General features: G+C 37.0%; 1 protein-coding gene across 7 annotated transcripts in view; it reads left to right on the top strand.

The window, feature by feature from the left end:
- The window catches only part of exoc2 (exocyst complex component 2), a 318,264-nt gene that overhangs the window by 202,112 nt on the left and 100,478 nt on the right, over positions 1-15,674 (top strand). For all 7 annotated transcript variants that reach the window (XM_043719385.1, XM_043719383.1, XM_043719382.1 and 4 more), the window contains 5 exons: positions 4,076-4,137; positions 6,142-6,222; positions 10,598-10,657; positions 12,513-12,574; positions 14,122-14,197. In XM_043719385.1, coding sequence (XP_043575320.1) covers positions 4,076-4,137; positions 6,142-6,222; positions 10,598-10,657; positions 12,513-12,574; positions 14,122-14,197 — 341 coding nt within the window. The remainder of the gene's footprint in view (positions 1-4,075; positions 4,138-6,141; positions 6,223-10,597; positions 10,658-12,512; positions 12,575-14,121; positions 14,198-15,674) is intronic.

The raw sequence follows: 15,674 nt of genomic DNA, 5'->3' as shown, positions 1-15,674 counted from the left end.
ATCAGTGCTAAATATTTAGTATGTAAGTAAATGAAAATTGAAGCAGAAGACGCACATTCAATGCTCTGATCACAAATCACATGATTAATCCCTAATTAATTCCTTGGTCATATGTTTTAAAAACTAATACAGCATATTGATTGGTTTTATTCGATAGGTATATATGCAAACAATGTGCTTGGTAAATATGCTTCACTACCAGAAATAAAAATTGCAAGCACCGTCCGTTTGTGACGTTGCATTGCCAACTGTTTGAAACTATTTCACGATAGTTTTTTTCCTGATTAACCTGACCCATTTTGGCCATTTGTATTAAAGGATGAGCATTGCTAGAGCTTAGCTATTAGAAAAATTTCCTTAGATATCTGTGGTTTTCTTTATTGGCACACTTAAAATTTTTAAATAAACTAAAGGTACAGAAACATTATTAATGTAGCTCACCGTGATGTGTATTGAATCATAGAAGTCTTATTATTAAAGCTTTTAAAGTACTGTCTGAATTCCTGTTTGTTGCTTTGGTTAATCACATTGTTACAATAACCACAGAAACAGATAACATTTAAAATTAGATTCCAGTTAATAACTGAAAGAATGACCTATCAAAATTTTGTTTTAAGATTTTTACTGTAACAAATTACTAAATACACTCTTTTTGTAGGTAACTTTTATTTTTATGCAGAAAAGAGATGCCCCATTTAACTTCTAACAAAACCAAAAGTCTCCCAAAAGTTTCATATTACATTGTCCCTTAGATGGACACTACATCATCCTCCAGGAATTTATCTAAAATTAATCTGATCCACAAAGGCTGGCTGGCTTGTTAGTTTCCCATCCAGGTAACTTCTGGATAGGGAACTGTCACTCAGATCTGCCTTTCATCATAGATCTAACTCCAACTCCTGGTGTGGCTCAGACCTGGTATACATATCACATGATACATGGAGGCAGAATATGACGAGGAAGGAAAATGGAAGGACAGGAGAACCTCAGCAGATCTGTAGTTCGAGAAACAACAGTTAATGTTTCAAGCCATTTATAACGCCTGTTCTTCAGATTTGCTGGCAGATGACACTAAAATTGGTGGTATAAAAGACAGTGAGGAAGATTATCTAAAATTACAAAGGGATCTTGATCAGTTGGGCCAATGGGCCGAGGAGTGGCAGATGGACTTTAATTAGATAAATGTGAGGTTTTGCATTTTGGTAAAACAATCAAGGTAGGACTTGTCTGGTTAATGGTTGGGCTCTGGGGAGTGTTGTAGAACAGAGACACCTAGGGGTCAGGTACATAATTCAATGAAAGTTGCGTCATGGGTACACAGATTGGTAAAGAAGGTGTGTGACGTGTTTGTCTTCAATGCTCAAACCATTGAGTATTGGAGTTGAGATGTTATGTTACCGTTATACAGGATGTTGGTGAGGCCACATTTGGAGTACTGTGTACAGTTCTGATCACCCCACTACAGGAAGAATATCACTCCCTTGGAGAGGGTGCAGAGAAGATTAAAAAGGATGTTACCGGGAATAGAAGGTTTGAGTTATAAAGATAGCTTGGATAGCCTGGAGCATAGGACGTTGAGGGGTGACCTTATAGAGGTTTATAAAATCATGAGGACCATAAACAAGGTGAATAACAAAGGTCTTTTCTCTCGGATAGGCGAGTTCAAAACTACAGGGTGTAAATTCAAGGTGAGAGGAGAAATATTTAAAAGGGACCTGAGGGGCAATGTTTTCACACACATGTGCAAATGTGCCTACCTCTATCTCTCAGATTACTGCAGACCACTTGCAAAACATTTGTACACTACTGTCTGTCTGTGATATTTATGTTTTAAGAGATGGATGTAAGATATTTACAGTACGAAACAATGACAGATGTTAATGACAGATGTTCTGATTCCTTATCTTAAGTGGTTTGCAATTCTGAGTGGGAGAGGTTTCTTCCTCACAGCAACACAGGTAACCAAAGAATAGTTCTTCAATTGTGGCTATAATAACATGTAAAGATTTGAATCCAGGATGGTACATATCAGAGCGTTCACTTCAGTCAAATTCAAACTGGCTTTTTAACCCCTGTCCTTGTGTGTTCTTCAAAGTGTGTCTACACTTTGCAACATAATCCTTAGGAGTTAGCTTGCTCTTCAGTAAGATATCATCAGCCCCTTGTCATCTTCATAATCAATAAGATCACAGTCCGGTTTGTTTCTTGATACTTTGGTAAACACAAGACAGAGAGTCTGAATTAATGGGTCATGTTCACATTGGAAAGATATAACGAGTGGAGTGCCACAAGGAAATCTCCAAGCATTTTGTTTATTTCATCTCTATGCTAATTGATTGCAGGAAGAGTATAAAGTATCTAAATTTGTTGCTGGTACAAAAGTAGATTGGAATGAAAGTTGTGATGAGTACATGAGGAACTTTGGAATATTTGTGCATTTCTAGTCTCCCCACTATAGGAAGGATGTTGTGAAACTTGAATGGGTTCAGAAAAGATCTACAAGGATGGTGACAGGGTTGGAGGATTTGTGCCATCAGGAGAGCCTGAATAGGCTGGGGCAATTTTCCCTGAGGCATTGAAAGCTGAGAGGTGACCTTATAGAGGTTTATAAAGTTTTATGAGGGGCATGGATACGGTTAATAGATAGGGTTTTCTCCCTGTGGTGGGGGAGTCCAGAACTGGAGGGCATAGGTTGAGGGCAAGCGGGGAAAAATTTAAAAAGGACCTAAGGGTAACTTTTTCACGTAGAGGATGATGCGTGTATGGAATGAGCTGCCAGAGGAAGTGGTGGAGGCTGGTACAACTCGACCATTTAAAAGGCATCTGGATGGGTATCTGAATAGGAAGGGTTGAGAGAGATATGGACCAAGTGCTGGCAAATGGGACTAGATTAGGTTAGGATACCTGGTCGACATGGATGATTTGGACCAAAGGGTTTGTTTCCGTGCTGTGCATCTCTATGACTCTGAAAGGATAAGATATGAAGTGTTCTGGCTGGAGTTCAGTCTATCTTTCTGATACTCACGTACTCACAGATGGATGTGCTAGACATGGACAGTTTTCATTAACCATGTGATTGTCCTAGGGATCTCTTCAGGCGTAGTTAGTTCTGGAAATATTATGAGGAAGTATTCTGGAAGTCTTTCAGGAAAATGTCTGATTTGGTTTTTCAGCTTTGACACAGGATCGTCAAGAGGGTTCTCACAAAGGTGACAAGGCTGAGTGGTGTTCCTATCTTTTTCCAGGGTATACCCCAACTTACCTCTATAAAAATATGAAATATCCACACTACTGATATCCATAAACTCAGATATGTGGCTTCCACTGAATACATTCAAGTACCGTAGTTAGCTTAACCATGTGATTACAAGTAAGAGATTTTTTTTTAATTGGAAGTGTTCCACAGTGTCCTACCCATGGTCATTTTAGAAGAAAATAAGTCTTGGTATCATCTCAGTACATCAAATAAACTAACTTCAACAATCCTTTAGATGTGAGTGTTCAAAGAATATTAGTAATGGAAACACTTCCATAGCAATGTAATCAAAAGATTTTTTACAGGAATTAAAACAGTTACAGTTGTCTCACTTGTAGAATAAAATGAAGTGGAAATGTTTTCTCCAAAGTTGGTGTACATAAATTTTTGGTCTTATTAGAATGGTATTGTTTATACTATTGTTAAATTTGAACATAGGTTGGATGGCTGTCTTGTGATGCAGAGTGATGCCAACAGCATGAGTTCACTTCTGCACTGGCTGAGGTTACCAAGAAGGATTCTCCTTCTCAATCTCTCCTCTTGCCTGAAGCAAGGTGACCCTCTGATTAAATCACCATCAGTTGTTTCTTTCTAATGAGAGAGCAGCCCTATGGCCCAGTAGGACATTGGTGATTTTACCTTTATTTACCTTCTCTAGATGTGTACCTTAAAGATGTTTTGGTAAGGAAATGCAAGACTTTTTTATGTCAGTTACATTGAAAATTATAATTCTTGAAATTGCGGTACAGATTAATCTCGTCTCATATTGACATTTATCTTTCAAACTGAAACAAATCTTTATTTTCATACTCTGTGTAGATGTAAAGAGGCTTGCAGAAAAAGAAGACTGGATTGTTGACAATGAAGGGACTACCTCTTTGGTTAGTAATGAATGTCTGACTATTTTAAACCTCCACTTGTAGATTAAAATAGTGTTGATTATTGATTAAAAATAAAAGTTGAATGTAGTTTTTCAAAGGAATGGCCCAGAGGGACCAGATTCCACTGACAATAATCTCTTTAATGTTACCTATTACACTGCCAGTGATTTTTCCAGCTAGAGTTCAATCTGATCTGTCACAATTGCTTCCATCAGGGGAAACTGGAAAGAAGTCTCCATAGTATCGGAGCATTGTTACAGACCAAGGCATGTCCCTTTGTTTCAGCACTTGCTGCCAGATTTCACAATGTAAATTGTTTAAAGGTCCCAAAGCCAGTTTGACCACAACAGAGTAAAAAGAATTGTCCACAATAGCGGTAGAGTGACATGTCAGTTGGCAAGGTGGTAGTCTACCAGGATGTTGTGGGGGTTGGGTGCAGTGAGAGGTAAGTGGGTGGGCTGGTGTGTCAGCCTAGGTATGTTGGGTCAAGTTGGGTGGAGTGTCGGACTGGCTTGTGAAGTGGATAGTGTTCCGTCTGGGGTGGGGGTGGGTGTGGTGGTATTGGGTCAGCAGTAGGCAGAGATTTCCAGAGTTCAGTGGGTATAGTTGGGGGAATATAAGGAGAATCCAGGTCTGTGGTGAATAAGGTTTTCAGTTTAATTGTTCCCCAGGAGTTAGAGCAGATTTTAATCCTCTATCTTCTCCTGAGTAATAATTAAGTTAAGTGAATTAGAAAGTTCCAAACTCTGACTTTAAGGAGCTTTCTTGGAGGGTTTCAGGCAGAGCAGATTTTCACATTGGAATTTTTAATTTCCCAGACAATTCCCTCGGAATTAACTGTGTGTAAAGAATTACATGTGGTCCAGACATGCATCTCTAGTAACAACTGTCTGGCCATTGACTTTTTAGGGTCAATGTCTTTCAGAGTTTTGAATGGTCTCTCATTTTATCTGTTCTTTCTTTTTTTGTACCTTTTATAGCATCTGTACCACACATTCTCTTGTGTTTTCTCAGCTTCCTCCTTTTGTCAATTTCATTCTCTGATTACATGAATGTGACTACTCAACTGAACACCATTATGTTAATTTTTCTATTAAATTGGTGACCCACATATTTTGTTGAGGCTTTTGTAGAACTTATTTCACAAGGATTGTGCATATTGTATTAAATTGGTTTTCCTCAAAAATACATTCATTACTGATTTATTCAATATTGTTGTGATTAAAGTTATATATTATTGTATTATATTAAAATTGTGTAAGCATTTATGTCTGTTAATTGTCACCTAGACACACAAAATTATGCAAAAAGCATAGCTAGATCCTGATGTCTTTGTTAATGTGATGCAATAATTTGTTCATCGTTATTCTGTGTACTGACATTAAATAAGACTGAGAGATGATTTTTGCACAGAAATAGCAATATTGGAGGGGAATGAGTGTATTGCCTAAGACAATCTGAAATTTTTAGCAAAACCGTTGACAGAAATAACTTGGAAGCATAGGCAATTTTGTGTTCAGTAAGAAGTATAGGTATTGTTAAAAGATCCGTGAAGGTATGATTTTTGTTGTAACTTAATGTCAAGTAAAAATAGTCCCATCACACACTATAACCTGGATTTTAGTCACAGTTGTGAATAGGAGAACCCAGATTGCAGCAGCAAAACACATCAAAAGTGTTTTTCCCCACATTTATATAGTAGTCTTTTTTTAAAAAAAATAAAAGCAGTCAATATTTTAATGTAATTTATTTTGGTTTCGTGATTTTAGGAGCAGTTTAAGTATAAAGGTAAATTCAGGATTTTAGCTCCAAAGTCTATTGGTTTCAGTGGTGAAATGTCAAGGCTAGATTATTTTAAAATGTAGATAAATTATTAGCCTGATATTTCAATAAGATTCAGAAGTATTTTGAGCTACCTTTTAACCTCTTAATAGTTAATAATTGTCTCTTAAATTTAAGACATTGTAATGTTTAAATGATGAAATTCTGTGCATTTTTTTCTAGCCTGCTCAATTTGAACATCATGTTGTGCAAACTCTACAGAGTCTTAAAGAAACCATAGATTGCAAACCTGGAGAAACCAATGTAAGTTTTGCAGTTCTGAATTACTTTTTATGCTTTGATGAGTAATTTCCCTTTAGTATTTCCAAAATATTGAAGCATACCTGGAGAAATCCCTTGAGAAATACCTTGTCATTTTTCATATTACTTTTTCCCTTTCCATGTTGTATGTCAAATTAACTAAGATGTTCACCTTTTCCATGCAGATACTGCTCCATTTGGTGATTGAACAGTGATCTAAAGAACCATGCTAAAGCAAAGCAAGCTCATAGTTAATTGTGTAGTTAATTATTACTGTGCCATAAACTTATGGAGAGTAATTAATGTAGTAATTACAAAAAGAACTATCACTGTCCCTAAGAAATTCAAAGCAGAAATGTTTAAAAAGGCCAATAAAAGTTCATGTCTCCCACCACCACTGATCATCCCACAGTGCTTTAAAGGCAGTGAAATACCTTTTGAAGTGCAGTTGTTGTTGTACAACCAGAGCTTAGTGCAATATAACTATACTATTCTATCCCTTGAGGTGGAGCTGAATGTCCCTGGACTATCCTTTAAGATCTAGTTATTGTAAATAAGTACATCTTGAGGTCATTTAGAAGCTAAACATATATTACTGTCAATTAGAAGGGAATACGTTCTTAAAATTGCTGATTGATTGATTGTGTATTCCTGGTTGCTGCATAAAATCAATTAAATAAAGAAGAAATAACTGGTTTTATTTAAGAAGTATAATTATGATGTGTGAAGGATATATCAATTTCATTTGCTTCCAATCAGACTAATGGACTACTTTTTAGCACTGTAATGGTTCAAGGAGACAGCTGACTACAACCTTCTCAAGGGCAAATTAGGGATCTATAATAAGTGGTGGCCTTTCCTGCAATACCCACATCTCATGAATGAATATGAAAAAAAAATCTGAAATATTGTGCAATATTAAGTATAGGTATGGTAATTCATGCTGTAAATTCACTATTTTTGCTAACAATTGCTCTGTGCAGATATCAATTAAATTACATTCAAAACAGACAGAGCAGCTCAAACAAGAACAGAACTGTATTCTGCCAAACTCTGTAACCTCATGTCTTTTCATATACCTCACTTTGGTGTTACCATTAGACCAGATTTTGAAGGGCTGGGAGACGTGCTTTAAAAACAAGAAGGAGCAGTTTGGTGTGGTAAAATAAAAATTGTGCATGTGGGAGCAGCAACTTCTGTCTATTGCAGGTTGAGAACCTAATCATCAGGTCATGGTGTTGTATAGAATGCAGATATGCAAACATCAAGTTTCACTAAGGTTCTACCTGTAAGCAAGGATGGATCTTGCTACATGTCATAGAATGTACAAAACAGTTGTTCTGAGCAATACCACCTTCTTCAGTTGATCACTGAAGAAGTTACTAAACAATTTTCACCCAAAATTCAAGGTCCATAGAAAATGAAAAATTGAAATAAAAAAGTGTTAGTAAAAAGGTTGTGTTGGAGAAATAACTGGGACTATAGATTGGTAAGAATGTAGGACCTGACATTCTAAACCTGAGTGATAGAGGAGGTACCTATGGAGATAGCATTGTTAATCATCCAAAATTCTATAAATTCTAGAATGATACCTAAAAATTGGAAGATAAAAAATGTCACCTCATAATTTATGAAGGGAGGGAGACAGAAAATGGGCAACTTAAGACTTGTTACCTTACATCGGTATTTGGGAAAATGCTAAAATCTGTTATAATACACGTGATAAATGAATATTTAGATATTTATTTCATTGGGCATAGTCAGCATAGTTTTCTGAATTGAAAATCACGTTTGAACCTTGTGGCATCCAGAACTGTACACAATACAATAGCTAAGATCTAATGAGTATCTAATGAGTTCTTCATATCATCCCTGTATGAATGTTTTAAGGATATTATGAACAGAAGTAATAAAAGTAATGATTTGGAGATGTCAGTGTTGGATTGGGGTGTATAAAGATAAAAATCACACAACACCAGGTTATAGTCCAACAGGTTTAATTGGAAGCAGTCGCTTTCGGAGTGCTGCTCCTTCATCAGATGGTTGTGGAGGACACAATTGTAAGACACAGAATTTATAGCAAAAATTTACAGTGTGATGTAACTGAAATTATACATTGAAAAATACCTCGATTGTTTGTTAATCTCTTATCTGTTAGAAGTAAAACAACATGGTCATTTTAACAGATAAGAGATTAACAAACAATCGAGGTATTTTTCGGTGTATAATTTCAGTTACATCATACTGTAAACTTTGGTTTATATTCTGTGTCTTACAATTGTGTACTCCACAACCACCTGATGAAGGAGCAGCACTTTGAAAGCTAGTGCTTCCAATTAAACCTGTTGGACTATAACCTGGTGTTGTATGATTTTTAACTTGATAAAAGTCAGTAAGTTAGTGAATATGCTATACTGTACTTGGATTTTCAGAATGCCTTTCATAAAGTCCTATTCATAATATATGTGAATGATTTGGACATGAGGACCAGTTGTAATCTTTCCAGCTTCACAGATTTCAGAAAACTGGTGGAAATGTGAGCTGTGAGAAATGTAGAAAGGTTCAAGGTATTTGGAAAGAATTAGTGTGTGGGCAAGAACATGGCAGATGATATGTAATGAGGAAAAAGATGATATTATCTACTTTGGTAAGAAGAATACTTGTGTAGATGCTTGCATAAATGGTAAGAGGTTAGAAAGTGTAGATGTACAAAAGGACCTGGCTAGCCTTGCCAATACACCACTAAATGCTAACCTGTAAATGCAGCAGCTAATTAGGAAGACTATTAGAGTGTTAACTTTTATCACTTTGAGTATAGGAGTAGTAAAGTGTTAATTCAATTATATAAAACCTTCATTGGACTGCACATAGATACTGTGTGCAGTTTGGTTCCTTTACCTGAAGAACAAAATGATTGCCATGGTGGAAGTGCAATGAAGATGCACCAGAAAATGTACAATGGTAGATAGAGAAAAGGTGAAATTTATTGCACTTTCTGTAATCCGCAATTCAAATTTTTTGACATGCACATATGCAAACTTAATGAATGAAGTTAGTTTTAAAAATAAAATACCATCTTATCAGGGGATCAGCCTGGTTTCAGTGAGGAATGATCGCGCAAGGTATAACTTTAAAAAAAAAAAGCCAACTTGATGAATCAACAGCACAGGTCTACAACTATGCTAAATAGTGAAAGCATCATGACATAGCTAAATGACCCCACAACCACTGAATCAGGTTTGGCATATGCAATTGTGAACATTTGCAGACAATTGAACACTAATGCGGAGATTAGAGACTTTCTAGACACCCGACGGGGCCCAGCATAGTAACACAAAAGACAAGGCAAAAGGACTTTCAACCATCTTCAACAAAGTGTGCTGAATGAAAGATCCATCCCAATCTGAAATGGACTGCAGCAGTTTAAGAACGCAGCTTTAAACCACTTAGTCAAGGGCAATTACGGACAGACAATAAGTGCTGACCCAGCTAGTCAAGCCAGCATCCCACGAATGAATAAAAAAACCCTTCTCCTTAAACCCCCAGCATCACAGGGACTAGTCTTCAATTTGATTCACTCCACATGACACTGACAAACATTAACAGTTGTGGGTCACAGCAACATCCTGAATATAGTGCTGAAGGTGTGCTCGAAAGCTAGTTACGCCCCAAAGTATATTATTCCAATACAACTACAGCACTAATGTATATCTAACAAAATGGAAAATTGATTAGATATGTTTTCAACAAAATGTATAAGAAAGCAGAATTTGACATTATCAGCTCTGTAGGAAAATATAGAAGCATTAGGAAAGGTCACAAATTTATATTTGAACTTGGAATGTTGGGAACAGCCTCTGACAGTGTGTTCTGAATAGATTTGGAGCTGTACGGGTGCATCTGACTCAATATGTATATGACCTTTAGAATTAATATGTTTGCTGACACCAACGATCCCATGACTGTGTATGCTTATCGCCAATTTATTTCCAAATGCACAACATTGAAAATGTTTTTTAAAAATTAAAATAAAAATCCTGCTCAATTAATACTTTATTTATGTAACATAATTTTTTTAATGATTAGGTATCTATGTATTTCTCACTTTATTTATATATATTTGAGATAACAATGTTGTGCACATGCTTCTGGCTGTCAGCAAGCACAGCTGTAATTTAATGTAACAGGATAATACTTGACTGGTAACATGGTCAACACTAATAGTCTCATGTAGAGTAGTTTTGACCTCATTTGTTAACCAGTTGCTTAAGCTTGCATTTGTTTGGTGGTGTGCACAATGCATTTTGTCATGTGATGGATACAAAATTTTCAATGTCATACATTGAAAATTCACAGCAGTAATTACTTTCTATTACAGATATTTCAACATGAAAAGAACCAGCAACATGTATATGAACTCTCCATTAATATTATGAAGGTGAGTAGATGTTAAAGATATTTGAACTCTTCAGATACAGAATTATTTAAGCTTTAGAAGGTGTGCTTTTTATCCGTCCCTCCAGCATCACTGATGCTCTCACCGCCAGCTAATCTATTTGGAAATTTTATGTGTAACTTAATCTTTACATTCCTTTTCTTTGCTTACTTTCACTGTTAGATTGTAGAAATGTTTAAAAATAGCTAAGTAAATGATATCTTTTCATATTGGATTCATTGTCTGAATTTTCCAATTTTATGAATTATTTGCATATATTACCAATGTTATGTTAGTTCAATGTTAGAAAATAAAAACCAAGTCTGGGACTAAGTGCTGTATAATGCTACATTTTAGGTAAAGTTATTTGAAGGACTTTATTTCCAACCCCAGCAACATCTTTGTAAATCTTTTCTGCACCCTGTCAAGTTTAACAGCATCTTTATGGTCTTCCTGCTATTGGAAAGATGTTGTTAAACTTGAAAGGGTACCCAAAATATTTACAAGGATGTTGCTGGTGTTGGAAGGTTTGAGCTAGTCCCACCTGCCTGCATTTGGCCCATAACCCTCTACACCTTTCCCATTCGTGTGTCTTTCCAAATGTCTTTTAAATGTTTCAACTGTATCTGCAACTACGACTTCCTCTGGCAGTTCATTCCACATATGAACCACTCTCTTTGTGGAGAAAGTTTCCCCTCAGGTGCCTTTTAACTCTTTCCCCTCTCAGCTTAAACCTATGCCCTGTAATTTTGAGCTCCCTATGCTCGGGAAAAGACCTTTGCTATACACCTTATCCCATGCCTCTCATGATGTTATAAACCTTTATAAGGTCACCTGTCAATTACCTCTTACTCCAGGGAAAACAGTCTTTATAATTCAAACCCTCCGTTCTCAGTACATTCAAGTAAATCACTTCTGAACCCTCTCTAACTTAATAATATCCTTATATTAGGGCAGCCAGAAGTAGACCAGAAGAGGTCTCACCAATATCCTGTAAAACCTCAACGTGACTTTTAGATTAGATTAGATTAGATTACAGTGTGGAAACAGGCCCTTCGGCCCAACAAGTCCACACCGACCCGCCGAAGCGAAACCCACCCATACCCCTACATTTACCCCTTACCTAACACTACGGGCAATTTAGTATGGCCAATTCACCTAACCTGCACATCTTTGGACTGTGGGAGGAAACCGGAGCACCCGGAGGAAACCCACGCAGACACGGGGAGAACGTGCAAACTCCACACAGTCAGTCGCCTGAGTCGGGAATTGAACCCGGGTCTCTGGCGCTGCGAGGCAGCAGTGCTAACCACTGTGCCACCGTGCCGCCCACTTTGCAACTCATCATCTAAGAAGTGGGTTTAACCAAGATGAGTTTCTCTCCATAGATTATTTGAACCTTTATTATCTCACAATAGCTACTGAAGACAATTTAATAAAGTACCTGAAGTGTCAAAACAGCAACTGGTATAACTGTTCAGTTTTCATTTTTAACAATTCTGCATTTGTGTAACAATGCAGCATTACTTATGTACGCACATATATGTACACATAATATAGAGACATCTATATTGCTACTGACAAATATTGATTTTTAACACGAATACATCTATTAAAAATAATAATTGAAATGCATTTAGAAACTAATGAGTATTTATCCAAAATTAAAATCCAGCATGTTAAGGTTGAGAAACACCAGTGTCTGCAATTAATTTTTAAGAGAACAATGGGTTGTTCTTCATAACCCAAAAGGGGCTAATTGTTTACGGAAGAATGACAAGTCGAATCAGATTCATACTATGAGAACACAAAGTAATAGTTTAATATGTGAGTAATGTGATTTGTTTTTATCTTAAAGGCGTTTATTGATTCATTGGAGTACCTGAGTACTAAAGTTGATGGTGATTCGGACAGTATGCAGTAAGTATAGTAATACTTGGATATATTTTCAATTTGTTTTTGCTTTCCATACTTCAGTCAACAATGCATTCTTTGTGTAAGTTTACAAATTTGCTGTAAATAATTAACATCAGAATTGTTATTCTATTGAGAATAGTTGTGACCATTACATTTTTAAAAAATATACATCAAGATACTGTTTTCATTTGAAATTTGAGACGCTCCAGAGCAGATCTGTACTTTTGGAGGTCCTATAATTCAGATAAGATGTTGCTCTGGAGCCTTATCTGCCACTTCAAGTGTGTGTAATAAAAGGTCCTTACTATTACTCTGAGGAAAGGGGAGTTCTTCTCTGTTGACTTGGGTGACCTTTATCCTTCACCTGTTACTTGACTATATTCTTGTACTGCTGGTTGTGAACGTTACTGTGTAGACTGGTGCCATGTTTTCAGTTACCATTTGTGACTGCACTTCAAAGTACTTGACTGGTTGTACCGCACTGCGTGATATCCTGAGATTATGCACATTCTTTCTTGACTATTTTCAAAAAATGTTCTTAACTTCTTTATCAAAATACAGTCAAGGATGAAAAGTGTAATATTTAGAAATTTTCTGTGATAATTATAAGATCATCATTCAATTAAAAAATCCTGTTTTCAAACTATTTATTTATTTGAATAAAATCTGAAGAGCCCACAAGTTGTCCACAATAATTTTTACATATTGCATATATTTAGAAAAACAAATAGCTTGTTATAAAACAATGCAACAGAATGTTTTCTTTCCTCGATTGAAAGTACTGTCATCAGTCAATTTCCCCACCTTAAAAATGCAAGTTCATCTTCTCTGTTCCTTGAAAACTATAGTGTGCTTTCAATCTCCCTTTCTTCTCCAAAGACTTTGTTTGGATTTTCAGCTCCCAAATCTATGCCTGTTTTTTTCTACAGTCAATGTTTAAGCCTTGTCAAATGGTTGTTTACCCTGCCACAGCATTTGGTCTGTTAAAGCCTTAACACGTTTGACACTACCATCACTGTCCAAGGCCTGTCTTCCATTATTCTGCTGAGTGGTACTGACTACTTGATTATGCTTGTGTGTATCAGATTGCAGCTAGAGCATCTCCATGAATAACTCTCTTCTCATATTCACTGTTGCCTTTTGGTGTTCATGAAGTATCTAATATTGATCCCTCCTTTGCATGCTAACGGACGGCAATATCATCCAAAGACATAAGATTACCTTTATGTATATGAAGATGACATACAGATGTGTCTTCCACTCAACTCTGTACTCTTTGCTTCCTCGTGGCAGACTGCTTGTTAGCATACACTTTAGACCAGTTAATGATTAGTTCAGCATGATTTCTGTGCCAATACTCCGTTCTTTTGACTGGAGCAAGTAGAATTAGGGAGACTTAGGTGATTTTTGAAAAGTGGTGATGTTAATTCTCTCCACTATTTCTACACACCCTGCCAGCAAATTCTGTAATGTGTAGTTCAACGGGGAAATCCAAAACTTTTGTGATAGTTTTAATTGTAAAAGATTAAACGTGTTTCTGCTCTTTTTAGCCTTTCTGGCCTGTCTGTGGATATGTCTTCCCCAGATTTACTTGCAAGCATTCTTGAAAACTTCAGTCCAACTCCTGTAAGTACTGAAATAGTTCACTCCATTCATTTGTAAAAATGTGCAACTGTTAACAAATAATATTTATCTTAATTTTTAAAATATTTTACAAGAATTTGGACCACTCTTGGTTTGGGAGTTTTAAGGGGTAATTTAAACTGATTTGAATCTTGTGGGCAGAGATATACTGGTGTATTCTTAAGTAATAGTTCAGCATCCAGAGTTTTTTCCTTAATAGGAAGTGTTTCAGAAATTATGATTCCTAGCCTATTTCAGATTAAGATCTGCCAAGTAAATTGCTATTAAAAGATAGCATGTATAATTTTGCTTTTTATAGTGAAAATACTTTGATTTTCTTATGCACTTGGAGTGTTTCAGTTGAATATAAAGTTTTTAAATCTGTCTTCTTTACACTGTTGGCTTTGTGCACAAATTTGGGTGAGTACTTATGGTGGAATCTAACAGCTCATTAAACCACCTGATTATTGCATTGTTAAGTGTTGTATTTTCGTACAAGATTTACAAGGGATTGCAGCATTAGCAGTAGCTCTTGTTTTCAAGATTTTTTAAAGTAGCTAAAAGAATTATTTTAAAAATATTAGAAAGCATTTTCATATGATGGATTTTGCTTTATTCTTCTTTGTCTACTAATAAATTTTCAGTCAAAAACTTGGAAAAGAAAACCCAGTCATTTACACAGCTATTTCGCTTAGGTATCTCAGATTTAATGGTCTGTTCAGGATGCTTAAAGGGTGGGAAGATGTATTTGGTGGTGGCATCACACTGAAAATGGTGTAGGGTGATCTGTAAATACAACAGAAGGTAGGTGTGGTGTAAGATAAGGAACAAGGGGAACCCAGTTGTGGTTATTGTAAGAATAGAAAGGGCTAAGAGAAGTAATCTAAGGAATAGATGATATACAGTCCTGGGCCTTATAAATCACAGTGAGGGGAATATTCTGTTGAGGAAAGAACAAATCTTACCTAAATGGCAATTTCAAGTGTAACAATAGACACAACAGTGAAGACCAAACTGACAGAACACAGTCTCTCTTGCGCCCCCACCCCCTCGCATGACAGCCCCCTCGCTGGCAGGATCTCTCTCTCTCTCTCGTGAGCTCTCGCTCTCTCTCTCTCTCTCTCTCTCTCTCTCTCTCTCTCTCTCTCGCTTGTGTGACCCCAACTCTTTCTCGCTGGCGAGACCCACCCCTCTCTCTCGCTGGCACAACCCCCCCCCCCCCCTCGCTGGCGCAACTCCTCTTTCTCGCTGGTGTAACCTCCTCTCTCGCGCTTGCTTGCTCGCTGGCGTGACCCTCCCCACTCTCTCTTACTGGAGCAATGCCCCCCTCTCTCACTGGCGTGACCCACGCCCTCACAGGCATGGCCCCCTTCTCTGTCTCACTGACGTGAACCCTCCCTCGCAGGCTTGGCCCCCTTCTCTGTCTCGCTGGCGCGAACCCTTCTCTCCCTTGCTGGCGTGACCCCCTCTGTCTCGCTGC

This window comes from Chiloscyllium plagiosum, chromosome 29, assembly GCF_004010195.1.
Source record: "Chiloscyllium plagiosum isolate BGI_BamShark_2017 chromosome 29, ASM401019v2, whole genome shotgun sequence".
Taxonomy (NCBI): Eukaryota; Metazoa; Chordata; class Chondrichthyes; order Orectolobiformes; family Hemiscylliidae; genus Chiloscyllium; species Chiloscyllium plagiosum.
The sequence above is the reverse complement of the archived record's forward strand: the minus strand, read 5'-3'. Positions and strand labels throughout refer to the sequence as shown.